This window comes from Dermacentor variabilis, chromosome 9 (assembly GCF_050947875.1).
Source record: "Dermacentor variabilis isolate Ectoservices chromosome 9, ASM5094787v1, whole genome shotgun sequence".
In the NCBI taxonomy this organism is placed as follows: domain Eukaryota; kingdom Metazoa; phylum Arthropoda; class Arachnida; order Ixodida; family Ixodidae; genus Dermacentor; species Dermacentor variabilis.
In genome coordinates this window covers 84,061,054-84,088,326 of record NC_134576.1, presented here as the reverse complement: position 1 = coordinate 84,088,326, position 27,273 = coordinate 84,061,054, and the positions used below count along the sequence as shown (strand labels likewise).

Here is a 27,273-nt window from a genome sequence, read left to right as displayed (position 1 = left end):
GCTGCTCTTGTACTTGGTCACATAAGTGCACTGCCGGCAGTAATGCTGTCGTCCCCGCACGTACACGAGCGAGTGGTATTCGTCCCTGGACTTCGATGGTAGGAAACCTGGAAAGTCGCAAAAAGCATCGGAACGTGATGCAAACAATGTGTCACACATTTCATTGAACTATAGCGCTCAACCTGGCAATCAAAGAGATTTGGCACACCTGTTCATAAAAAAAAGTTATAACCAGCGCCTACACAACCTCCACATTAATCTTGCGGCAAGAGTCCACTGACGCAGTATATGTCTTAGCGAGGTACTTATCCTTCTATACGTAAACCACTATCCGGAATAAAAGCTCCGCTCCCTCTTGCAATGAAGAGAGGTTGGATTTGGCAAGCCATTTAGATATTAAGCCAGAATAGCCAAATTACTGTGTATTATGCAATCACCTACTCAAGGAAGTATTTCATTTTTTTTCTTTTAAATTAAATTCCCACAATGCAGCACAACAGAAGCATGGACTGATTGTTCATGACAATATGAATCGACAGAAAGCAAGTTAATATAAAAGAAAATGAGAAATGTAAGAAACTGAAGCAATGAACAAAGACACCACTAATAAATATTAGAATGGCCCCAGATATGTTATTAGAGGAGAATGCTGCCATGTTACTGTGCATTAAACAAAGGAACATTTCTCTCTATTAGCACATTACAAACATTTTTTATCATTGATTTTCTATTGTTTCCGCAAAAGCAAAATGAAACTACAAGGCAATGAAGGTAACGTATCTGCCAATTTGTATTACTGCCACTGACATTACTGCAAACAATCCCAAACCAAGCAAAATCTCTTTGAAGACAGACACAGTTCCACACTACACATTGCCCTGGCTGAAATACACTGTCTGCTAGTACATTGCGGTGCTGCTGTACTGCATCGCTAGTACTTTGCCGTACACGTAGTACATAGATGACAATTGCATAGGTAACAATTGATAAACAGTTATATCACTATCACAATGGCGAATCGATCATATGTACAACTGCTTTGTCATGTGACAGACAAAGCAAGTGAATGCTTTCTGCGAAGTATCAGGTGAGCTGGCTTTCTGGCAAAGCCTGAGCCACACAACTTCTTGGTGGTTTGGAGGAGGAATGGACACATCTGTAACAGCATCGAAATCACTGTTAAGGCATACGTGAACACTAAAACATCCACACACTTTCATTTACTTTGCATCCACAAACATATTTAGCTTGAGGTGTGGTACAATGCTTCACAATTTATTATGATCTCACTTTTCTATCACATACAATTATTTATACTCAAGCATAGTCTACTTCCTAAGATTAATTTTTTTTTAATGCAAGAGTAGTGCTGTTGCGAACACAAATTTCTACCTGCCCAGCCTTGATCACAAAGGCTTCTTCTTCAAACAATAAGTGTACAGATGCTCCTGCCAATGCTTACATAGCAGGTCAAAAGTTTAATTGGTGACTACTTGTGAAGGCACAGTCACTGAACATGACATCTATATTTTCGTGTACCGCTTCTTAACTTTTACCTTACCGAGTTCAAAGAAACTGATAAATTTGACCAACAGTTTTTGGACCCATTCTAAGACACTGTCATTAAATTTTTTCCATGATTAACACCACTGTATCGCATCAGATAATTATTGAACGTTAACAAATGTTCGGCTTTGACAATTTTTGGAACATTGGGGAATCTGGAAAAATGACACTTTGACAGAAGTGATCGCTGAAACCAGCCTCCAGTGATACTAATACTTCCCCATTACAACAACACAAAATTTGTGCTTTGGTTGAGTTAGCAACATAATATTGAAATTACAGCAGGAGTCACAACACACAAGCCTCGGTCGGGTCACAGAATTTTCTGATCCAACATCTGTTTTTACTATGTCTGAAACAGTGTTACATACTCAGAAGTGTGTGCAGTTTTGATGCTGGCATTCAATTAATATCAAGGGCACCTTTACTTTCACCCCCATGGGCTTTTTATCCATCAGTATGTCAAAAGGGTATGCAGAAATTTTTATGGGCAATCCTTCCGGTGCTGTGGAGTTTAAACGCGACATCGTTAAGGGCCCCGTGTCGCAGAAAATCCAACGTCGGCGCCCGGTGTCCCGCGTATGTTAGTTAGTTCGGGTTTAATGGCACAAAGGCAACTAAGGCCATGCTGCGCCAGTCACAAGACAAAATAAAACGTAATGTTAGAGCAGGTCAACCTGCATTACATTATAGTTGGTGTATGTAACCAGTTTTTTCTAAAAAGTCGGACAGGTTAGCAAATGGCACTAGGGGGTCATCTGCTAGTAATAGGGCAGGGTGTAATGGAGTGTGCAAATTATACAGGCTGTGTAAAAACTTCCGTCTCAGTGTGTCGATGTATGGACATGTTATTAGGATGTGCATGACTGTAAGAGCTTCATTGCATTTTTTGCAAGTTGGCGGGTTTTCTTTTCGGAGTAGGAAATTGTGCGTCAGATGTATGTGTCCAATTTGCAGTTGACACAGGATTACCTCGTAGAACCGTTGCTGGTGACTGCATGATTTCCACTCGCCAATTACAGGTTTAATTAGATGTAGCGTGTTGCTTAAACAATTGCCCCAATCGCATTGCCATTTTGACGTCAAGGCCTTCCGAATTGCATTGACACTGTCTATATATGGAAGTGCTGTATTTTGAATGTTTTTGTACGCTGCCATTGATGGGGATCTATCCACTGCTTTGTTACCGAGTATCCCAACATGGCTTGGTACCCAGCAAAACCTAATTGATCTGCCATATTTGTTTGACGATAATGCATTCAGAATATCGCCTAACAATAGGGTTCACTTTGGGATTTCCAGCCTTCATTACACTTAATGAATCTGTGTATATGACAGTGTTTTCAAATTTGTCAGCAATGATCTTTTGAAATACCGTCCATATTGCGTACACTTTGGCCGTGTAGATAGAGGAATGCTGAGGTAGTCAAATACTTGATTCCAATTTTCTGTTACGGCCCCTACACCTACATGTTTTTTCGTTTTAGAGCCATCAGTATAAAATTCCATGTAATTTTTATACTTGACTTGAAGAGCGCGGAATTCTTGTATAATGTGTTCATGTGGTGTGTCTCTTTTCTTTAAATGTGTTAGTGTCCAATCGCATAACGCTATGAAATCACACCACGGGGGTAAACGTTCTGGCTCACTGGCAACCTGGAGGACTTCCCGAGGGATGTCATAATCCCGACAGTATTCCTCGTATTGTAAGATAAGCGGCCTAATCATGTTTGGTTTATTTGTGTAATGTAAGCGCGAGCTGCACTGTGTGACGATGTTGTAGCATGTGTGTTGTAGTGAGGATCGGATTCTGAGTATGTAGAAAAAAGTTAGTAGCGCTCTGCGATGCTGTAAAGGAAGCTCATTACATTCAACATGCAAGCTCTGGATAGGTGATATTCTGTAAGCACCGTGTGCCAGTCGTAGTCCTACGTTATGAACTGGATCAAGTCGTCGGACGTAAGATAGTCTGGCTGAACCATATCTGATGCAACTGTAGTCTAATACGCTACGCACCAAAGTGCAGTAGATGCGTAGCAGGCATTTACGGTCAGAGCCCCACCATTTCCGGGAGAGGATTTTTAGGATGCTAATTGCATTGTTCACTTTCATTTTAATACTATTTATGTGCGCGAGAAAGTTCTACTTTTTATCAAACAGAACACCAAGAAACTTGTGTTCTTGTTTTATGGGTAGTGTGGCATTCTGTAGTTTAAGGATGGGATCTGGTTGTAGGCCTCTTATTTTTGTGTAAAGACAACACTAATAGTTTTTTCACTTGAGAAGCGAAAGTTGTTTTCAAATGCCCACTGCGTTAAGTCTGTTTAATGTAATTTGAATTTGCCGTTCGCAGGTTGCCATGTTCAATGCATGATATGCAAGTTGTAGATCATCCACATATAGTGAATGCATTACAGAGGATGAAATTACACTATTCAGCGAGATCATTTTCACTACAAACAATGTTGTGCTTAATACACATCCCTGAGGTACACCGTTTTCTTGAATAAATACGCGGGACAGCACCGTTCCTAAACGCACTTGGAATGTTCGATCGGACACGAAATCAGCTAGACATTTAAGCATTCTACCGCGGATCCCTAAATCCACTAAGTCCCTTAAAATACCAAACCTCCATGTTGTGCCGTGTGCCTTTTCTAGATCAAAGAAAATTGTGAGACAGTATTGCTTGTGTAGAAAGGCCGCATGTATCTCGTGTTTTAGCCGAACTGGATGATCTATTGTAGAGCAGCCTTTCTTGTACCAACACTGATGATTGTCGAGCAGGTTCAGTTTCGAGGACGTATGCCAATCTGATGCTTATAATGGATTCATATGACTCACCAAGAGAGCTTGTGAGTGCTATAGGTCGGTAGCTGGTAGCTATTGTAGGATGCTTTCCAGCTTTCAAGAAAGGGATTACAATGGCTTTTTTCCACTCGTTCGGCATTTTTCCTGTTTCCCAGATTATGTTGAAAAAGTGGAGCAATGTCTTAACTGTTTTTAAAGATAGGTGTGCAAGCATTGTGTAATGTACTCTGTTCGGACCTGGCGCTGTTTTTTTGCCAGTAGTGAGTACTCTGTTGATTTCCAGAAGTGTTAAGGGAGCATTATATGATCTCTCGGAACTTCCTGTTGTCGGAAGCTTTTGTTTTTCTGCTGATTGTTTATATTTTTGAAATTCAGTGGAATAGTTTATTAAGTTTGATATGTTATGGAAATGCTGCCCTAACATGCCCGCTTGTTCTTTTAAATTCGTTTGTGCACCTGGAGGTGAGAGTATGGGGATCGTATAAGGAGCTTACTTGCTTCTAAACTTATGAAGCTGATCCCAGATTCTTTTGGATGTTATTGAGCTATTGATGGAGGATACATACGTTTGCCAAGACTATCTTTCGGCTTGCCTACGTGTGTACCTGGCTTTCACCTTTGCTTTTTTGAAAATACAGGAGGTTATCTTGTGTTGGGGTATCACCGAAATATACCCCACGCTTTGTTTTGTGCTTATTTAGTTTGAGTACATTGATTCGTCCACCAGGGTTTTAGTTTTTTTCTTAAGAAGCCGGAGGATTGCGGGATCGTCTGTTCTGCTGCAGCAAGTATGAAGGCAATAATCTTTTCATTCATTTCGTCTATAGTTTGATCCTCTGATATGTCATCCAGACAGGCCTTCTGGCTGAAGAGGGGCCAGTCTGCAAGATGGAGTTTCCAAAGGAGTGATCTAATAGTACTGTCGGGAAAGGAGATGTTTTTTAATAATGTCGGGCATATGATCACAACCATAAGGATTGTTAATAACACTCCATTTAAAATCGATCAAGAGAGATGGAGTGCACAGCGCCAGATATAGACAGCTTATAGCTCCTGTGCTTGGGGAGCAGTAGGTTGCTGCACCAGTGTTTAAGCGGCATATTTCGTTTGTCAGGATAAAATATTCAAGTGTTTGTCCCCTGGTGTCAGTTGTTTTACTACCCCATATGTTAGGAGCGTTAAAATCACCCGCTATTAAAAAAGGATTAGGTAGCTGGTTCAAAATTAACTCCAGACCTGTTACAGTAAAATGTGAATGTAGTGGAATGTACATTGAACAAATGGTAATGGCTTTGTGTGCTAAGACCGTAACATCAACGCCTTCTAAGTGAGTATTGATGGCAACTTTTCTAGCTGCAATGCCGCTCTATAGAATGGCTACACCAGCCGAAAGCCGGTTCGCCTGAGTACGGTCGCGCCTTGCAAGAGTGAAGCCTTTTAAAATGTTTTTGTGCTTTTAGCATAAGTTTGTTTCTTGTAAGCACAAGGCCACAGGAGAGAAGTTACTTAATATGTCTTTGATATCACCTAAGTTGTGTAAAAGCCCTCTACAATTCCAATGGATAATAAAAGCCATCTTGAAATTGAAACGTAAGAAATGGTACTACGGAAAAAGTAAGAGGCGAGATGTTAGGTGACATGGATTGAAAAAGGCTAATACAAATGAGCGATAACGTAAAGGTTATAGCCTTCTTATTTTGGGTGGTTATTGGGATTTTGTCCCTCTTACCGCGCTCAAGAGAGCGCTTGTCCTAAGGTGTCAATGACACCGGGGTTTTTGTGTCGAGCTCCATTGCTTTCTCTGAGGCGCTGGAGGACGGAGAGTCTGGCGCCGAGAGACGTGTCTCGGGCCTTGGAGTTCGCATGATCTTAGGGTCCTGCGGAACTGGCGTCTGCAGGGCCTTTGAAGAGGATGGAGCAGCGCTGGCTGCTTCCACCACGGGGGCGGGAGGAGTCACTGCGGCACCACTGCGCGTGGGCTCGGAGGACTCCGGAGGCCTCTGTGACGCTGCCCCCGCCTGCGTCACATCGGCATAACTTCTTCACGGAAGATACGATAGCCGCTTTCTGGCTTCATAGAACGAGATTTTTTCTTTGACAGTTAGAGCAATTACTTCTTTTTCTTTGTTCAAGCAAGGGCAGGACAACAAATAAGCTGGATGATCTCCCTTGCAGTTAACACAAAGTGGGGAAGTGGTGCAATTGTCAGCTTGGTGATCGTTGGAGCTGCACTTAGCACAAATTGTTCGTCCTCGACATGCATGTGAAGCATGTCCAAACCTTTGGCATTTGAAACATCTTCTGGGGTTCGGGATATATGGTCTAACGTTTACCTTTACATAACCTGAATCCAGTGAGGTAGGCGTTACACTTGTTCTGAAGGTGAGTATAACATGTTTTGTGGGGATTTCTTGGTCGTTCCTGCGGATGACAATTCTTTGGACTTTGGTAACATTTTGTTCCTAGAAACTTTCCAGCAGTTCTTCATCGCTCAAGCCAATAAAGTCTGATAGCACACCCCTGCTTGTATTTAGTGTTCCGTCTGGTGAAATTATCACTGTTGCGTTACCAATACTGGTAAGTTCTGTGAGCTTTTGCATTTTTTCTTTGTCATTTAGTTGTAGGAGGAGGTGCCTGCTAGAAATTTTTGAGGCTTTGTATCTAGGTCCGATTTTTTCTTTTAGGCACTTCGCCAATAGAAATGGAGAGAGCTTTCTTACTGGTACGTTGTTTTCACTGTGCAGTACATAGAACTTGGGAAATGATGGAGCATTGCTCCAAAAAGAGAAATGGAACATTGCTTCGGTGCGGCATCTTTTCAGACGCCGATCATAGAGAACAGAGGCGTGCGCTGCCCTGAGAAAAATGTGTATGCTCGGCAACAGTGCCGACCGTCCACCACGGAGCCCAACGTGGGGACGCGGCAGAGCTTGTGTACAAGCCCGCACGACGCCAGTTGTAAGCAGTCACTATAACCAAATATGGTGTACCCAAGGTAGGATAGCCACACAAGGTTAACCCTTGCTGCCGTGGAGAAAGGAAGTAAATGGAAGGGAGAAGAAGACAGGAAAGGTCAAAAAGTGAGAGATAAAGCCGAAGATTTGATGAGAGAGAGGCAAGAAAAGGAAAAGGCGACTGACGATTTCCCCAAGGTGGGTCATTCTGGAGGTGCCGTCTATGTGAAGCAGAGGCCAAAGAGGTGTGTTGCCTCCGCCAGGGGGCCTTAAAGTCCAAACACCCAGCATCGGCTCAATCCCCAGGATCCCCTTTTCCCCAGACACGGCTAAGCCACGCATGGCTACATGCGGGAGGGTCCAACCCTCGTGTGCTCGGATACGTGGTGTCGCAACACACCAAACGCCTGCAGACGCAGACACCCCTGCGGGGGGTGTCCCGCGTATAGCGTAGGACATCACTTCAGCAAAATGAAATTTGAACCACGCATACCCAGCAATGAAGGTCCGCCATGTGGCACAAGAAAGTTACTGAACAAATTGAATTTTTCAACGTAAGATACCTAGAAAAATTTTAGAGTATAACTTACACACAACCTACAGACATGATAGCTTTGGATTGTAATTTGAATATACTAGACAACAATATTCTGTTACGTGGAAACTCAAACACAAACCCCTTTTACTGCTATAGTGTTTTTCAGCTGCTGTAAGAAGGAGCAGCGACGCCCCCTCAGTTCCTTGCACACAATAATAAAAATAAAAAGCGCAATAAACCACAACGCTTGCCTTCGTGGACACCGTTCACTGCCAGCGTTTCCCGCTAAACATTACGGTTACATAAGCTGCAGTTGGCAGGAAGCGTGAGAAGCAGTTGTGGATCATTGAATACTATCACATTCCACTTTTAAAGGCAAAGCTTAAGTGCCTCCAAATTTTTCACTCATGCAAGAGCGCTCAGTCGCCTTCAGATTGACCTATCCAATAAGCTTTAGTAGGAGTCTAATCTCTGACTTCTGAAACACTACCTGTGCAAATGTCCTTAGTAATTACTACACAATCTTGTGCAACACTGCACATTGCTGCACTGGTACGAAGCACTTGATAGTTTCAGCACCAGTTCTAGGCACCAGACTAGACGAGTTGTTCACAAAAAAATCTGAGCGAACACAATAATCAAGTGTGACGAAGCGCCTGCATGCTCCCCAACGTGATAACCATTGCTTCACGAGCTTAAACATTGTAGAAAAAAGAAAGATGCGGGTATTTTATACAATGAGTAAAAGACATGCACCATGCAACATCGGCGCTTGCCCGTTTTTACATTTGCAAAGTCACTGTATTTACAGCATAGTATAGGCAATGTATTGACACCAACAAATGTGCATAAGAACTTTTTGCGTGGTCTATAAAGAAGTTGGAATCTACGAGCCAGGTGTACATTTTGTATGTTTCAGATCCTTTTCTTTACTTTCTGTACTTTAAAAGCAGCAAGTGATTACGTTTATTCATGCTTCTTTGGTGCTTTTCTTAAGTTCTACCAAAGAATTCCGAAGGAGAATCTAAGCAGTTATTTCTGCTTTACTCCCATTCGGAACACCACTGTTCAGGATGCAATTCAATGTATGCCACTATATGGTATGCCTAATACTTCTTGAAATAAAATGCTAAAACATAAAAACACCAATGCGCACATTTTTACCAGTAACTAAATAATAAACTGCTGTCACAGAGCTTGCACCCTGGGCAGAAATGCTCATCAATGTCAAAGTCCTTCAATTCAATTTCGATTATGACCTTTGATATTTTTTATTCTTCAAACCTTACATTAACCTTACACTTACATTTGCAAAAGGCTAACTTGTCATGTTGGAATGCAGAAGACTAGAGCACCACCTGCAGCCTATATAAAGGCCTCGTGTACTAGCTGGCATCAACTTCCACATTATGCTTTTTGAAAAATGCTCTGGATACATTACAAAATCACATAAGAATAAAGTTTCATTGTCGAAGCGTGAAAACGAGGTGCAGAGCACATCCAAACATATACAGCTGCTGCTATCTCTAGGTTGAAAGCACCCGTTAATAGGACATATCTGTAGCCTAGAAAGTGATGAAATAAACACGTTTAAACAACACAAAGTTCTTGGCAATGCTCGCCAAATCATGTTGATTATAACTGTCAGAGCTTGCCAGAGGAGCATGAAAGCTGTATATACGATGTGATGGAAAGAAATAGGTGAAAGAATGTCCTGATGTGCCTCTCACATCCGGTCTGTCATTACGAATTATACTTAAGAGATAATGCAAGAAATCCATCTGCTAGTATCTTAAGCTGGTTTCACAGTGCAGTGTGCGCTTTTTGTTCTGCATGCTCAAAATACTCGACCTCATTTTAGGGTGGAATGAATAGTGTGGCCGAGAACAAGACACCCCCAGTGCATAAAAATCAGAGAACTTAAAAGATTGTCAGATCCAGAAATTCCAGAGATTTCATACGAACAGATCAGTATATTTGGGGAAACCATATACAAAATCTCATGGGGAACAAGGGAAGCTTGAGAGCAGACTGAACAGTCCTGTTTGACATAACCTCATTCAGACTTGTCACGATCAATAGTTTCCGAAGTATTCTAGCCACTTATCAGAAATTTTTGAGGTTGTTGTCAGCACACCCATGGATCCAGGATCACGGGTGGAAATTGTGGGATCGCGACCCAGGTTGTCCTGTGGCATCAGGTCAGGGCCGGAACCCGGCCCAGCTGTGGCTGGCTCCCCACCTTAGAACCAGCAGTTGGGTGCAGTGGGGTTTAGCTTGTTGGCCTTTGAGATTCAACTTCACAAATTCCGAGAGCATTCCTGGTGGATAGTATCTTGTTAGTAAGCTTTCGTAAACAAATCACAAGACGGTTGGGCCATAATCGCACGGTTATGAGCGTAACCGCATGTGGAGCAGATCAAACCGAGAGCAATGCATCAACGTGGCTCATGGGGTCTGAGAGTTATGTGTGTTGAGGATGCGCCCCACCATATATTTTAGATGCCATGGCCGACCATGTTTGTGCCCACAGGAGGCACCGATAAATAAAAACAGAAGTTTAAATAGATAGATATTCATCCAGAAAGACAGATATAACAGTTCTTGACAGTAAATGTCAAAGCAAAAGTAACAGAAAGGTAGAGTATTGATGGCGATATAACAGAGGCAACTACACGAAGTAAGGATCATAGTTTTATCGTTGTCAAGTGTACTCAGGTAAACATGAACAGATTTCACTTGATGACCATGAACTTTCTGTTGCAATGTGAGCAAATCCTTTGCACCGTGTCTCGGAAACTTAAGATTGCGCGACTGCCAACACTAGGCGTGTTGGATTGCAATGCTCATCGAAGCACTAAGCGTCTAAGCTCCGCATTTGCACTTGTCACGGAGAGATTACCTCAAAGAAATGATGCGTGGACCACGGATGGATGTGCGCAAAGTGGACAAGCGCACTAGGAAGAGAGGACAAATAAGAATTTGTTCGTGCCTCCTCCTATCTACATGTTATGTTGTAAAGACCAACTAGACAAGCTCATTTCTCCTGTCACGACAAAGCTGCTCAATGGAGACTGCAATGAATCACATGATGCTATGAACACACCATAAGACTAAAATAAGCATAGTACCTTCCTACAACAATGCTGAACTGAATATACGCAGAAGAATAACGTAAAAAATACTGGCTTTTCAAACAGAGAAATGGAAAACAGCAATTCTGAGTAAACTGTAATCAGATTTCACAAACAGCAGACAATGCTGCCATCACTAGAGAGGCATTTCCCACAGCCTGCATTCATTACCAAAAATTATTTTGTCACATATTAAAAAAAAAAAAAGAATACATAGGTGTATAAATAGCATAGCTTGATGAAACCTTCTGTTGCTTACACTACTTGCATAGGTTCTGCAGCACTGCTTGGTATATACGAAATTGGGTATAAAGACAATTTGTTCCAGTAAGGCAGCTCAACAAACGAAATTCACAATTAGGAATTCACATTCACATTATGGTGACGGTGAAAAACATAGCAGCAACAACTGTGAATCGTGAAACTAACTCTTCATTGGACAAATTTGTGACCTGGAAGAACAGGTTACACTGAAAGCAGAACACAATGATAGCAACAAGTTTGGTGAATGTAGAAAATGTGGTCAGCAGGTAAAGGGCTTTTGTTTTTAAAAGATGACTCTTGAAAGGGTTCAGCGTAATCGCTGGTGCCCTTATGCCTTCCAGAAAGCACTTCACAATTCGCGTCGTGCATACACTCAGATTATAAAAGGTTCAGAGAACGGATAGAACCATCGATAGCATTTGAGAAACATCTGATACATGGAGACAAGTCCTGCGCCGAGCAATAACGTTTTACATTTGTTAGTCAGTGAAAAGTGGTAACCGGAGAAAGATAAACAAGTAAATGTGTAAATATGCAGTGCGAAAGAGAGCTATGCTTGAAGTCAAATAATATGTAGTCTTCACATTGATGACTATAATTGTCATTATTGCAGTATCGCGCTAATGACAACCAGTGACTGCCTGTAATGCACACCACTGAAACAAGTTCAGGAGAAATGTGCAAATGCTTATGCAGTTTGTTAATGCTCGACCACAACTCTCATAGTGGACTTTTAAGCTCGACAACAAATGTGCTTAGCTACGCATTTCATTGTGAACAACTTGGGAACAATAAAACTGCCATAATGGCTTTGTATTTAATATAGCAGACTATAAAATGGCAGTCTTGCTGCATGAAAAGAACATGCTATTAGAACATAAGCATCTGAACTAGGAAGCACAAATATATCAAATGTAAACCCTACCACCAACGAGTTCTTATACAGGAAAAACAAAAAATTTGGCACATGCTACTGTGCCTTGGTCTCAATATTAAGTTCCTGCTTTCTTTGCTATTTTTTTTTTATGAGCAACTTCAAGAAGTTTATTTACACAGCCATGAACAGATTTCAGGCCAATCCACATTTAAGGTAAGCCAAACTTTCAATGTGGTGGCGTAGCAGTCATGTCACATGAAGGCAGAAAAAAAAATTGCAGTGTTTCAGAAATTTATTTAGGCCCAAAATCTTTACAGCCTCTTCTCTGTGTGAGAGGACATGTGGTTGACGAGGATTTCCTTCCGCGAAAAGGATGCAGCGCAGTGCATGCATTAAAGGGAACACTCTCTTGTGTGGCTGAGAAGATGCCGCTTGAGGCTGCAGTTCTGAGTGAATTCATCAGGGCACAAGTGGCACTTGAAGAGGCACTCGCCTGTGTGGCTGCGCAGATGCTTCTTCAGGTTGCCACTGAGAGCGAATTTTTTTGTACAAAGGTGGCACTTGAAGGGGCACTTGCCTGTGTGGCTGCGCAGATGCTGCCTCAGATGGCAACTGCGAGCGAATCTTTTTGTGCACAGGCGGCACTTGAAGGGGCGGTCGCCTGTGTGTGTGCGCAGGTGTTTATTCATGCTGCTTTTGAACTTGGTCACATAAGAGCACTGCCGGCAGTAGCGCTGTTGTCCCCGCACATACACAAGCAAGTGGTATTGGTCTCTGGACTCCGCCGGTGGGAAACCTACAAAGTCACAAAAAGCATTGGAACGTGACTCAAACAATGTGTCACACAGCCTGGCAATCAAAAAGATTTGCTGCACTTGTACGTAAAGAAAGTGAGAACCATGGACTGCACAACCCCCATATTAATCTTGTGTCAAGAGTGCACTGACGCAATATATGTCTTACTAAAGTACTTATCTCTCTATAAGTAAATCGCTATTCTTAATACAAGCTCCCTCTGGCAACGGAGAGAGGTTGGATATGGCAAGCCATTTAGATATTAAGCCAGAATAGCCGAATTACTGTGTATATGTAACACTCTATTATGCAATCACCGATTCAAAGGAGTATTTCATTTTTTTATAGACTAAATTCCCACAATGCAGCACAACAGAAGCATGGACTGATTGTTCATGACAATATGAATGGACAGGACAAAATGGACAAAGCAAGTTAATATAAAAGAAAATGAAAAATTTTAATAAACCCAAGCAAAGAACAAGCACACCACTTATAGATATTAGAATAGCACCACGTATGTTAGTAGAGGAGAATGCTGCCATGTAACTGTGCATTAAACAAAGAAGCAATTCTCTCTATTAGTGCATTACAAACATTTCTTTATTATTAATTTTTGATTGCTTCAGCAAAAGCAAAATGAAACTACAAGGCACTGAAGTTAATGTATCTAGCAATTTGTATTACTGCCCCTCACATTACTACAAACAATCACAAACTAAGCAAAATCTCCTTGAAGACAGACACAGTTCCACACTACACATTGCCCTGGCTGAAATGCACAGTTTGCTAGTACATTCCAGTGTTGCAGTACTGCATCGCTAGTACTTTGCCGTACACGTAGTACATAGAAGACAAATCCATAGGTAACAATTGATAAACAGTTATATCACTATCACAATGGTGAATCAATCATATATACAACTGCTTTGTCATATGACAGAGAAAGCAAGTGGATCCTTTTTGCGAAGTATCAGGTGTGCTGGTTTTCTGGCAAAGCCTGGTCCACACAACTTCTTGGTAGTTTTGCAGGAGGAATGGACACATCTATAACAGCATCGAAATCACTGTTAAGGCATATGTCAACACTAAAACATCCACACACTTTCATTTATTTTGCATCCACAAACATATTTAGCCTGAGGTGTGGTACAATGCTTCACAATTTATTATGATCTCATTTTTCTATCACATACAATTATTTATACTCAAGCAAAGTCTACTTCCTAAGATTAATATTTTTTTATGCAAGAGCAGTAATAATAATATTTGGGGTTTTACATGCCAAAACCACTTTCTGATTATGAGGCACGCCGTAGTGGAGGACTCCGGAAATTTTGACCACCTGGGGTTCTTTAACGTGCATCTAAATCTAAGCACACGGGTGTTTTCGCATTTCGCCCCCATCGAAATACGGCCGCCGTGGCCGGGATTTGATCCCGCGACCTCGTGCTCAGCAGCCCAACACCATAGCCACTGAGCAACCACGGCGGGTTTATGCAAGAGCAGTGCTGTCGCGAACACAAACTTCTACCTGCCCAGCCTTGATCACAAAGGCTCCTTCTTCAAACAATAAACGTACAGATGCTCCTGCCAATGCTTACATAGCAGGTCAAAAGTTTAATTGGTGAGTACTTGTGATATAGTCACAGCATTTTACAACTACTGTTTGAGGTCTGTCTAAGTAGGAGCGGCTAGGCCTTCTTGCTGCCTTGCACAAACAACAACATCAACAACAAACCACAGCTCGCCTTTGTGCATAGTCATTCGCCGCCAGCATTTCCCAGTAAACATTACAGTTACATAAGCTGCAGTTGTGAGGAAGCGCGAGAAGCACTTGGGGATCATTGAATGGTATCACGTTCCACTCTTAAAGGTGAGGCTTAAGCGTCCTCCAAATTTTTCACTCATGCAAGAGCACTCGGTCGACTTCAGACTGAGTTATGCCAGAAGCTTTAGTAGCAGTCTAATCTCCGACTTCTGAATCTTCTGAAACACAACCTGTGTAAATGCCCTTAGTCATTACTGCACAATATTGTGCAACACTGTACATTACTGTACACGAACTGGTATACACGATAGCTTAAGCACCAGTTCTAGGCACGAGACTAGACTAGTTGCTCACAAAAAAATCTGAGCGAACACAATAACCAAATGTGAGGAAGTGCATGCATGCTCCCCAACCTGATAACCATTGCTTCGGGAGCCTAGAGACTCTAGGGAAAAAAAAAAAAAAAAAAAAAAAGAGGATACAGATATTTTAAGCAATGAGTAAATGACTTGCTCCTTGCACGATAGGCACTTTCCCATTCAGGGTTTCTACCAAGTTGACATTTCCAAATTCCCTGAGTTTTCAAGGGTTTCTCTGAGTGCCTTTGAAAAATTCCCTGAGTGATGCAGAACTATGTTTTATGTCAACACGGACTGCAACCACGTCGCCCAATGCTGTCACTCTCTAGTAAGCATATGAAAAACAAATATAAAACAATATGACTTAATCCAGTTTGAATACTAAGGAGTGGTGTTTATGTTATTCAAAAAGAGATAGAAGGGAGGGGTTAATAAAATTCACAGCAACTAAACTGTCTTTGAAAGAAATCGCAAATGGAGTCGGACATTCTCAAATACAAATAAAAAGGAGATGCATACAGATGCAAATATTTTCGAATACGAGCTATTTCTATCAGCTGATAGCAAGCTCAGTGGTATGAGGCCCGAACTTTGTCCTAATTGAGATTCTCTCTGAACAGCTCGTAAGTCAACCTCAACTGTACTGACATACGCTCAGACCACGTACGACCCCTCAGTGTTGTGTTTCATTGGTTTAAAGAGTTTGTTTCGGTTTGGATGAGGGACACCTGCATCTCGGCATCAGCCAAAACTTTGTCTTTTGAGCTCAAGCTCCTTCAAAACAGCGGCAGTACGCTTCCTTTCCCTTTCATTCATCCATGCGTAGGTCCTTTTTGTTCTTGTCCTGCTTCTGCCACTCATTCGCCTCACGGATCATTTGAAGCATCTTTTGGTCAGTTGCACAGTCCACGTCCAATTTTTCGAACTCCCTAGGGGTTGCGAAAATGTACGAAAAAACGGCCAGTTGGAAAAAAATAAATGCATGTCATTTAATGCCCTTAAGGGCTCAAACCACCCCAGGCACATTCGAAAATGCTCTGAAGGCCTGTCGGTACATATATTAGGCATATCAGTGCTCGTACTGTGACAGGAGATACCGGGTTCACGCACGTGTAATTAAGGAATACATACTGTGTCCCGTGGCAATAGCCCCTTCCCATGCTTGTTATGCTTCACTGCAATACATTTGCATATGCTCCACCAAGTGACATTTGTGTAGAGGCGAAGCTGACTTTTGGGAACCGACATTATGCAACACACCATCTTTCCAAGCTTCTAAGCCAATCATGAGGACCACAAAGGCGGAGTTGGTGGCATTGCTGACAGCAGTGAATCCTTTCACTGGAAAACACGGCACCCAACGTCAAGAAACTTAATAGCGAACGTCGAAGCAGCTAGGTCTAGCGTTGCCGCAGTGGTGTCTATGGGTGCCAGTGGATCTGGTTGTGAGAGCACCGGTTCGAGGCGGCGAGGTAATCAAAACGACAGCGGCAGTGGCTTTGATTAATGCCCTTTCGGACCTGCAGTCATGGCAAAAAGCGCCGGAAAATCAGACGGCAAAGAGTTCTTGCGTCCGAAATTTCAGACGTTCTGAAACAGTGATCCTGTGGGGTGCGTGGTGGTGCCGCGAAGCTGTGCAAATTAACGGGCATCTGGAAAGTCGGTCGTTGACTGTACACTGGCAACTCCTCCAGTTGACAACAGGTCGTCAAAGACGATTAATTACGATTCCTGTCTGTTACTCAAGCCAGCATTACAGCGACTTTCACCCCTTTCAATAAAATTACAGGTAATTTTCCCTGATAGAGGCATAAATTTCCTGAGTTTTCCCTGAGTTTTTCCAGACTACTCAAACCCCTGAGAATTCCCAGTTTTCCGGGTTAGTAGACAGCCTGCCATTTTTATATTTGCAAAGCCACTGTTTTTTCTGCATAGCATAGGCATCACTATGCCAGTATTGACACCAACAAATCTGAATAAGAACTTTTTGCGCAGTCTAGAAAAAGTTGGAAACTATGAGCCAGGTGCACATTTTATATATTTCAGATCTTTTTCCTTACTTTCAGTACTTATATTAAAAGCAGCAATTGATTACCTTTATTTATGCTTCTTCAGTGCTTCTTTGATGTTTCACCGAAGAATTCCCAAGGGCAATCTGAGCAGTTGTTTTTGCATTACTCCCATTCGAAAAAACACTGATCAGGATACAATTCAATGTATCCCACTGTATGGTGTGCCTAATACTTCTTGAAATAAAATGTTAAAACATAAAAACACCAATAATGAGTACATTTTTACCAGTAACGAAATAACAAACTGCTGTCACAGAGCTTGCAACCTCGGCAGGAATGCTCAGCAATGTCAAAGTCCTTCAATTCAATTTCGATTATGACCTTTGATATTTTTTATTTCTTAAAACTTTCAAAATACTTACATTTACAAAAGGCTAACTTGCCATGTTGGAATGTAGAAGACTACAGCCCCATCTACAGCCTAGGTAAAGGCCTTGTGTACTTACTAGCTGCCATCAACTACCACATTATGCTTGTTGAAAGATGCTCTGGATGCATTACAAAACCAAATAAGAATTAGTTTTCACGGTCAAAGCATGACAATGAGGTGTAGAGCACGTCAAAACATATACAGGTGTTGCTATCACTAGGTTGAAAGCACCCGTTAATAGGACATACCTGTAGCCTAGAAAATGATGAAATATACATGTTTAAACAACACCAAGTTCTTGGCAATGCTCGCCAAATCATGTTGATTGTAACACTGTCAGAGCTTGCCAGAGGAGCATGAAAGCTGTATATATGATGTGATGGAAAGAAATAGGTGAAAGAATGTGTCCTGATGTGCCTCTCACATCCAGTCTGTCATTAAGAACTATATTTAACAGATAATGCAAGAAATTCATCTGCTAGTATCTTAAGCTGGTTCCGAAATGCAGTATGGACTTTGTGTTGTGCATGGCCAAAACACTCAACTTTGTTTTAGGGTGGGACGGATAATGTGACCAAAAACAAGACACTCCAAAGTGCATAAAAATTAGATAATTTAAAGACTGTTAGATTTAGAAATTCCAGGCAGATTCCATACATACAGATCAGTGGATTTGAGGAAGGCATTTATAATATCATGTGGGGAACAAGGGAAGCTTTAGACCAGACTGAACAATCCTGTTCGATATAACCTCATTCAGGCTTGTCACTTCAGATTAATAGTTTTCCAAGCATGCGTTCCTGCCTCCTATCGACATGGTATGTTGTAAAAACAAACTAGACAGGCTCATTTCTGGTGTCATGAGAAAGCTGCTCAATAGAGACTGCAAGGAAGCATATGGCGCTTCCTTGCAGTCTAAGAATCAAACACCATAAGAATCACACTAAGAATCACACTAAGCACACCATAAGAATCAAACAAGCATGGTATCTTGATATACCCACACTGTACTGAATATATGTACAAGAATAACATAAAAATATACTGGCTTTTCAAACAGTGAAAGAAAAGTAATTCCATGTAAGCTATAATTGGATTTCAAAAGCAACAGACAATGCTGCGATGGCTAGAGAGGCCTTTCTCACAGCCTGCATTCATGACTAAAAATTAGTGTCACATATTAAAATGAATAAAGAAAGATGATAGAATAAATAAATAAATAAATAAATAAATAAATAGATAAATAAAAAGGTGTGCAAGTACCGTGGCTTGACGTCACCTTCTATTGCTTACGCTATTTGCATAGTATCTGCAGCACTGCTTGCTAAATACGAAATTGAATATAAAGACAACAGTGTTCCAATAATATGCAAAGTGGCAAACAAATGCAGCTTAAGGAATCAAATTCACAATTATGAATTCGTATGGTCACATTCACATTGTAGTGACGGTGAAAAACACAGCAGCAAAAACTGTAAATCATGAAACTAACTTTTTATTGGGTGAGAGCCTGTAACTTGGAAAAACAGGTTACACTCAAAGCACAACACAATGTCAGCAACGAGCACAGTCGGCAAACATAGAAAACCTGGTCAGCAGGTCAAGGAATTCAGCTTTTATGCATGACTCGTCGTAGGTTCCAACATAATCATTGGTGCCCTTGTGCATTCGAGAAAGTACTACACAATTCACGTTGTGCATACAATCAGATTACACAAGATTTAGACAATGCATAGAACCATTAATACGATTAGAGAGATTTCCTGATACATGGAGGCATGTCCTGCAAAGAGCGATAACGTTTAACATTTGTTAGGCGGTGAAAAGCGGTCACTGGAGAAGATAAACAAGTACATGTGTCAATGTGCAGTGAAAATGAGAACTGCGCTTGAAGTCAAATGTGTAGTCTTCCCATTAATGACTATATCGTCATTATTGCACTGCCACGCTAATAACAACCAATGAGTACCAGTGATGTGCAACGTGGAAACAAGTTCAGGAGAACAAGAGGCACACTAACATCATCAAATGTCAATAAAGATTACACTGCTACCATTTTTGAGAAGCAAAAGCAAGCACAGGAAATGCAAGCACTAGAGCCAATTGACCTTCCACAGACATATGTCTACTGCTTCAAATGCAACGCATAAAACTGCACCTCAAGACTGCATACCAGGGGCTCCTGCTGTACCCACAAGATGGTAGGTTAGTTGACAGCAACAGAATAATTGCGGAGTGAGAAACATCAGAACTGTGGGACGGAACGCAAAATGTAAAGTGAACAAAAAGAAAAGAAAAATGTGTCGCCAGTGAAATTTTTCTTGCCTGGACAAGCCATGTGTTTCTTCTGGCATGCCAAGTTCTCCATACAGAAAGCAAGTAAATGCAATTAAGTCAAAGTGAGGGGAGAAACGTTGCAGAGACTATGTAGCTTGTAGACAACCACCTTTGAACACTAGCCATATGACTAAACATTTGTTCATCCAAGCAATGCTGAGAACTGTTCAGGGCTGTGTGGATTACACAGGACTGCCGGGTGCTTCTTTAATTTCCTAGTGTATCTTTAAACCATGAATGACAGGTCAGAGCCATACACAGGCGGGAATGTTGCCTTGCCAGATGATGGACAGCACTTAACATCAGCAAAGTTCCACAGAATGTGAACAAAAAAGCTGACATGCTATTTTTAGATTTCTTTCTGAGTTAAGGTGATGTTGTAACTGATAGGGAAAAAAAAGAAAGGAAGAGAAAGATGACAGAATAATGATAAAGGTTCCTCAGTGCTGCATAATCCACACAGCAACCCTGACAGCTGTGGTATGTCACTCTAACGTGATGTTAAATGTATTTTGCAGTTCACACTGTAATCATTTCATGCATGTCATATGATGCCAGTAACCCTGCATGCAACCTTGGTCAGCAGTCAATATGGTGGGATATGTTGGCAGCTGATTGAAGCCAGAAGGAACTGCTACTATGCAATTCAATATCGCATACCAGCTCAATGTGGTATTTACAGTGGATGTCACTAAACACCACCGGTGGCTTCACAAGAGTTCCGATGCCCACTTACTCATGTCACTGCCACGAAGTGCAAATGCTAATGGGGTTTGCTAATGCTCAACCACATCTTTGATACTGGACGTGTTAAGCTTGACAACAAACTGTGCTTGAGCTATGCGTTTCACATTGTGAACAAATAGAGAATAATAAAACTGCCATAATGGCTTAGTATGTAACGTATGTAACCTGCAGCATGTAAAATGGCGGCCTTGCTGCACGAAAACAGAAGAAATTGCTATTAGAACATAAGCAGTGAGACTAGGAAGCACAGATATATTAAATGTAAACCCTACAACCAATGTATTCCTAAACTACCTGGAAAAACAAGAAATTTGGCCCATGCTGCTGCGCCTCAGTGTCACCTGTCAGTTCCCATTTTTCTTTGTGAGCTTTTTATATTATGTGTAACTTACAGAAACTTATTTACACATCCATGAACAGATTTGAGGCCAATCCACATTCAAGGTAAGCGAAACTTTTGATGTGCGAACATAGCAGTGATGTCACATGAAGGCAGCCAAACAAACTGCAGCGCTGAAGAAAATTATTGAGGCCCCTGACCTTTAGAGCCTCTTCTCCGTGTGAGATGACATGTGCTTGTAGAGGGTTTCCTTCCGTGAAAAGGATGCAGCGCACTGCTTGCAGGAAAAGGGACGCTCTCCTGTGTGGGTGCGCAGGTGCTGCTTCAGGTGGCAATTCTGGGTGAACTCGTTTGGACACAGGTGGCATTTGAAGGGGCGCTCGCCTGTGTGGCTGCGCAGGTGCTGTTTTAGGTGGTAGTTCCGAGTGAACCTGTTTGCGCACATGTGACACTTGAAGGGGCGCTCGCCTGTGTGGCTGCACAGGTGTGCGTTCATGTTGATCTTGTACTTGGTCACATAAGTGCACTGCCGGCAGTAATGCTGTTGGCCCCGTACAGACACGAGCGAGTGGTATTCGTCCGTGGACTCCGATGGCAAGAAACCTACAAAGTCACAAAAAGCATCAGAATGTGATACAAACTATGTGTCACACATTTCATTGAACTAGAGTGCTCAACCTGGCAGTCCAAAAGGGTTGCCACACTTGTGTGCAAAAAAAAAAACAAGTGATAACTCTGGCCTACACAGCTCCCATATTAAACAAGAGTGCACTGGTGCACTATATGTCTTACTCAAGTACTTATCTTTCTATATGTAAATAATCCAGGGAAAACACGGGGAATGCGGGAGATGGAAATTCAAGACGATGAGCAAAACGTGAACAAGGTGAATGCAGGAGCCAAGGTTTGAACGAGCTGAATGCAGGAGCCAAAGTTTGAACAAGTTGAATGCAGGACCCAATGTTTGAACAAGCTGAATGCAGGACCCAATGTTTGAACAAGGTGAATGCAGGAGCCAACGTTTAAACAAGGTGAATGCAGGAGCCAACGTTTGAACAAGGTGAATGCAGGAGCCAACGTTGTACAAGGTGAATGCAGGAGCCAACGTAGAAGACAAGTCCACTTGTCGAAACGTTGGCACTTGCATTCACCTTGTTCACGTTTTGCTCATTATATGTAAATAAGTATTCTGAACACAAGCTCCTTCTGGCAATGGAGAGAGGTTGGATTCGGCAAGCTATATTGATATTATACCAACATAGCCAAATTACTTTGTATATGTAACACTCTATCATGCAATGACCATTTATTTTTATTTACACAATACTGCAGGCAGCAATGCTGCCCAAGCAAAGTATTACATTATTACAAGTATTAAACAAAGTATTACATTTCTTTTTTACATTAAATTCAGACAATGCAGCACAACAAAACCATCAACTGATAGCTGAACACGTGAAGCATATGGAATGAAATATAAATATATTGTTATGTTCACGACAATATGAATGAAAGAAATTATTATAAATGCAAATGGAAAACATAAGAAACCAAAGAAAGAACAAGGACATCATTTATGAAAGTTAGAATAGCATCACATTTCTTAGTGGAGGAGACTACTGCCATATTTCTTTGCATCAAACAAAGAAGCATTTCTTTATATTAGTGTATTACAAACATTTTCAATTATTTTTTTCATTGTTTTAGCAAAAGAAAATGAAACTGCAAGGCACTGAATGTAACTTATCTACCAATTTGTGTTTCTCCCACTGACACTACAGCAAAAAAGCACAAACTAAGCGACAGATCTTTCAAGACAGACACAGTTGCACACTAGACATTGCCCTGACTGAACTACATTGTCTGATAGTACATTGCAGAGTGGCAGTGCTGCATTGCTAGTACTTTGCAGTACACTTAGTCCAGACACGACAAATACATAGGTAGTACTAATCTGTAAACATTGATATCAATATCACAATGGGAAATCAATCGTATATCAACTTGCTGTGTCATGTAGCAGGTCAAACAAGTGGATACATTCTGTGAAAAACTTGGAGAGCTGGTTTCCCAGCTAATCCCAAGCCACACAACTTGTGGCTGATTTGTCGGAGAATTGGACGTATCTGCAACAGCACAGGGATCACCATTAAGGCCGATGCAAACATTAATAAATCCATACAAACTTTTTTCCTTTGCATCAACAAACATATTTAGCTTGGTCACAAACAATTATTCATAGACTCACACAAAGTATACTTCATGAGATGAATATATATATATATATATATATATATATATATATATATTTAAATGCAAGAGCACTGCTGTATTAAGCACAAATTTTCATCCACCCAGTCTTGATCACAGTGACTCCTTCCCCAAACAAGTTTCTCAAGGCTCTTGCTAATGCTTACACAGAACATGAAAAGCTTGATTGCTGAGTACTGGTGAAGGCTCTCCTACAGTCACTGAACACAACATATATATTTTCATATCTCACTCCTTAACTTTTGTGTTACCATGCCTAAAGAAATCCATCAATTTGAATGACAGCTTTTTAATGTTCTACAATGTTGCTGTTCAACTTTTCCCCTGGTTATCACAATTGCACCACATAAAATGAAGACTGTATTTTAACGATTGGTCAGATTTGGCAATATTCGGAACATTGGGCAATGTGGAAAAATGAAACTTCAACAGAAGGTATTATCGAAACCAGCGAAGCATGCAATAGCTTCAGTGCCAGTTTTAGGTGCAAGGCTAGACCACCTGCAAAAAAAAAAAAAAAAAAAGAAAAACTGGTAGAAGACAATAATCATGTGTGAGGAAACGCATGCATGCTCACCAACCTGATAACCATTGCTTCGGGAATCTAAAGATTCTAACGAAAGAAAAAAAGGATACAGGTATGTTATACAATGAGTAAAAGACATGCACCCTGCCCCGTAGGTGCTTACCTGTGTTTACATTTGCAAAGCCACTGTTTATGCTGCATAGCATAGGCATCACTATGGCAAGTATGGACAACAACAAATCTGCATAATAATGTTTTGCAAGGAATGCCAAAAGTTGAAAACTATGAGCCAGATGCGCGTGTTGTTTATTTAATATTTTTTTCTACGGTCAGTATTTACATTAAAAGTAGCAATTAATTACTTTTATTCATGCTTCTTAGGAGCTTCTTTGAACTTTCACAAAAAAATTCCCATGAGCTCTCTGAGCTATTATTTCTGCTTTACTTTCACTCAAAACACCAATGATCAGAACACAATTTAGTGTATCACGGTATACATTGTGCCTAATATTCCTTGAAATAATATGTTAAAACATAAAAGCACCGAAAGTGAGCACATTTCTAGCAGCAACGAAACAGTGAACTGCTGTCAAAGAGCTTGCAGCCTGGGCAGAAATTCTCATCAATGTCACAGCTGTTCAATTCAATTTTAAGTATGACCTTTGATATTTTTTTATTCCTTAAAACTTGCAAAACACTTACATTTGCAAAAGGCTAACTTGCCATGTTGTAATGCAGAAGACTACAGCTCCATGTACAGCCTATGCAAAGGCATTGTGTAGTAGCTGGCATGAACTTCTACACTATGCTTGTCGAAACATGCCCTGGATGCATTACAAAACCACATAGGAATTAGTTTTCATGGTCACAGCATGACAATGTGATGCAGAGCACGTCCAAACATATACGGCTGCTGCTATCACTAGGTTGAAAGCACCCATTAAGAGGGCATATATGTAGCCTAGAAAGTGATGAGATATACATTTTTAAACAACGCCAAGTTCCTGGCAATGCTCTCCAATTCACAATGATTGAAACAGTGTCACAGCTTATTTTATTAGTTCGCACATCACCCAAATGTGTCACATCTGCTATTTGACAACAATATTTCAGTAAAGTTGAGCACATATGCAACAATCCTAGGTTTGCGAGTTCTGAAGCATCTATAGTGATGATGCATTTCTCTGTCATTTAAAGATAAAGTTTAGGACTACTGCCAAGGTAAATAATTGTCGTTATTCTGCACAAGTCTTTGCCAAAGTGCTGTAGTTTTTCATGTCTATGCAAATGTAACACCAATAGATGCGAGAAAATTTTTTCGGCACAACATGCTCCAATTATGGGATGTCACCTCTGGCAACTCTACCAGAAAAGAAACATAAGTACTTTCACACTGACTGCATTTTGTTAACTGCGATGTGTGTTCTAGAGAGAATAGGCCGGGCATCGACAACCAGCTAGATCATGGCTAAAGCCACCTCAAACCAGAGTCCAACTCTTGAAGTTGGTCATTCCTGCGCAAGGCCTCTCGTGTTGCTTCACAATGAGGCTTAAAAATATGCAGAACCTAACGTGTTAAGCACTGCATTTTTGACAGGAGCATGAAAGCTGTATATATGCTGTGATGGAAAGGAATAAGTGAAAGAATGTGTCCCGATCTTCCTCTCACATCCGGTCTGTCATCAGGAATTATATTTAACGGATAATTCAAGAAATTAATTTGTTAATATCTAATACTCAACTTCGTTTTAGGATGGAATGGATAATGTGGCCGAGAACAAGACACCTTAAGTGCATAAAAATCCGAGAATTAAAAAATTGTCAGATCCAGAAATTTTAGAGAGATTTCATACGTACAGATCAGTAAATCTGAGGAAACCTTTTATAGCATCACATGGGGCTCAAGAGAAGCTTTAGACAGGACTGAACAGTCCTGGTTGATATAAGCTCATAATTTCTCAAGTACTCCAGTTGCTTATCCGATTTATAGCTTGTTGGCCATCAAGGGATCTGAATGCATAAATTGGATGCATAATCGAGCAGTTATAGTCATAGCACTAGGCAATATATTTTTGGCCCGAATTAGAGCTTTCATACTGTTAGGAAGAGGAAGCCTGACACTCAAGTATATAGAACTATTTAACAGGAAAAAGTTAGCGATAAACACACAGGCTGGTACAAAGGTCACAGCTCCAGTAGACAGTCTGCCACTTCCTCTTTGTCACCCTCTGGTGCACATGGGCCTGTCCAATGCACTGTAACAATATGAATCTGTAACACATTTCAGAAAACAGAAGTGCATTTAAAAGGTAACTGCCAGGATAGGTTACCGAAAGGAAGTTCATGCTGACAACTGGATTCAGGCCCTTTTTTATATTACAACCAAATTAAGTCCTGTATGTTATAGTGCATGAAAATGAGTGTATAACATACAAATATAGTAACTCTTACTCAGCCAATATCAAATTTTTAACACTGTTCACATGAAATACTCTGCATATATTGAGATAGTTTTCTTTAGAGAAGCTGTGCCACTTGCATGGAAGTGTTTTCCATTCATCTATAAACTTCAATCATCTGATTACACCACTCTTCTCTTGCCAGTCGTGCTTCCATTTAGGCAGTTCTGGAAATATCTTTTTTCCCCTGTAATGAGTGACAGCAGTACAGGGACGTTTTGTTTGCCTGGAGGCAAAAACCTTTTTTTCTTTATTTAAAGTAGGATCGTCAGAAAAGTTGCCTTCAAGAAAGCCACCAAGAAAGCCAATTTTCACGTTGTGGAGTGATATGAAACAACATTCAAGAAATTATTCATATGTATTGAAATGTCAATAAATTACACAGCATATATAGCGGCTTCATCAAATGTCAGCATGAGTTTTCTGAATTTGATCTCAGACTATGGAGCATCAAAACACAACCCTTATTGAACATTTACAGGCACTTATTGTCCTTTGGCAACCTGTTAGTGGACACACATACCATCTAGGTGCTTAATCTGCTGCTACCTGGACGGTACTTATTCAGTGTGGTGCCATTACTGCATATAACACACATATAGTCTGATTGCCACAGCATAACCATTCATAGCTACACCTAAAGACTCACTAAAATTCACTAAGAGACAGTAAAGTCAAAGTATGGTATAAAAGCCAACCAGAAAGACTCAGTTCTGGGGGCAGTTCAATGTTTTACAATAAAGGCTGGAATGAAGCATATAATGGTTTCCAAAAACACAGCATAAGAACTATACCTTCAGGACATCTTCGAAGAACAGTATATTAAACATGTTTACTAAATGAACGTAAAGAATACCGGCTTGACAAACAGAAATAAAACAGTAATTCTAGGTGTGCCATGTACTACAGCAATAAAAACTACTGAATACCAGTAAAAATGAAAACAAATAAGATTTAAGAAAATGAACTCACAATTGGGAGATGTACAATGCAAGCCAGTCTTAAAGCCAGATAACACAGTCTTACAAAAGATCCGGAAATGTCCAATCTTCGTGCATTACCTGCAACAATTTGGGTTGATT

General features: G+C 40.9%; 1 protein-coding gene across 7 annotated transcripts; it reads right to left on the bottom strand.

The window, feature by feature from the left end:
• Positions 1-27,273, bottom strand: LOC142557025 (uncharacterized). 7 transcript variants are annotated; one of them, XM_075668569.1, is made up of 5 exons: positions 27,164-27,273; positions 24,435-24,556; positions 22,976-23,061; positions 21,136-21,538; positions 12,419-12,940 (listed from the first exon to the last, which is right to left on the bottom strand). In XM_075668569.1, coding segments are annotated over exons 3-5 (495 nt in total). In that variant the 5' UTR covers positions 22,978-23,061; positions 24,435-24,556; positions 27,164-27,273; the 3' UTR covers positions 12,419-12,850. The 7 variants fall into 7 exon arrangements, 6 of the variants coding, with proteins under 6 accessions (XP_075524680.1, XP_075524684.1, XP_075524685.1 ...); XM_075668570.1 differs by lacking the exon at positions 22,976-23,061; XM_075668565.1 differs by lacking the exons at positions 12,419-12,940; positions 24,435-24,556; positions 27,164-27,273 and adding an exon at positions 1-107 and having other exon boundaries at positions 22,976-23,232.

What these genes read in the sequence shown, in the direction of transcription:
- LOC142557025 (XM_075668565.1), bottom strand. Translation starts at nt 23,136, where the DNA reads ATGCAAAGGAAAAAAGTTTGTATGGATTTATTAATGTTTGCATCGGCC. An exon ending in CTCCAAGTTTTTCACAGAAT is followed by an intron (nt 21,539 to 22,975) that starts GTATCCACTTGT and finishes GTGACTTTGTAG; the next exon opens with GTTTCTTGCCATCGGAGTCC. An exon ending in ACGGAGAAGAGGCTCTAAAG is followed by an intron (nt 108 to 21,135) that starts GTCAGGGGCCTC and finishes GCGACTTTCCAG; the next exon opens with GTTTCCTACCATCGAAGTCC.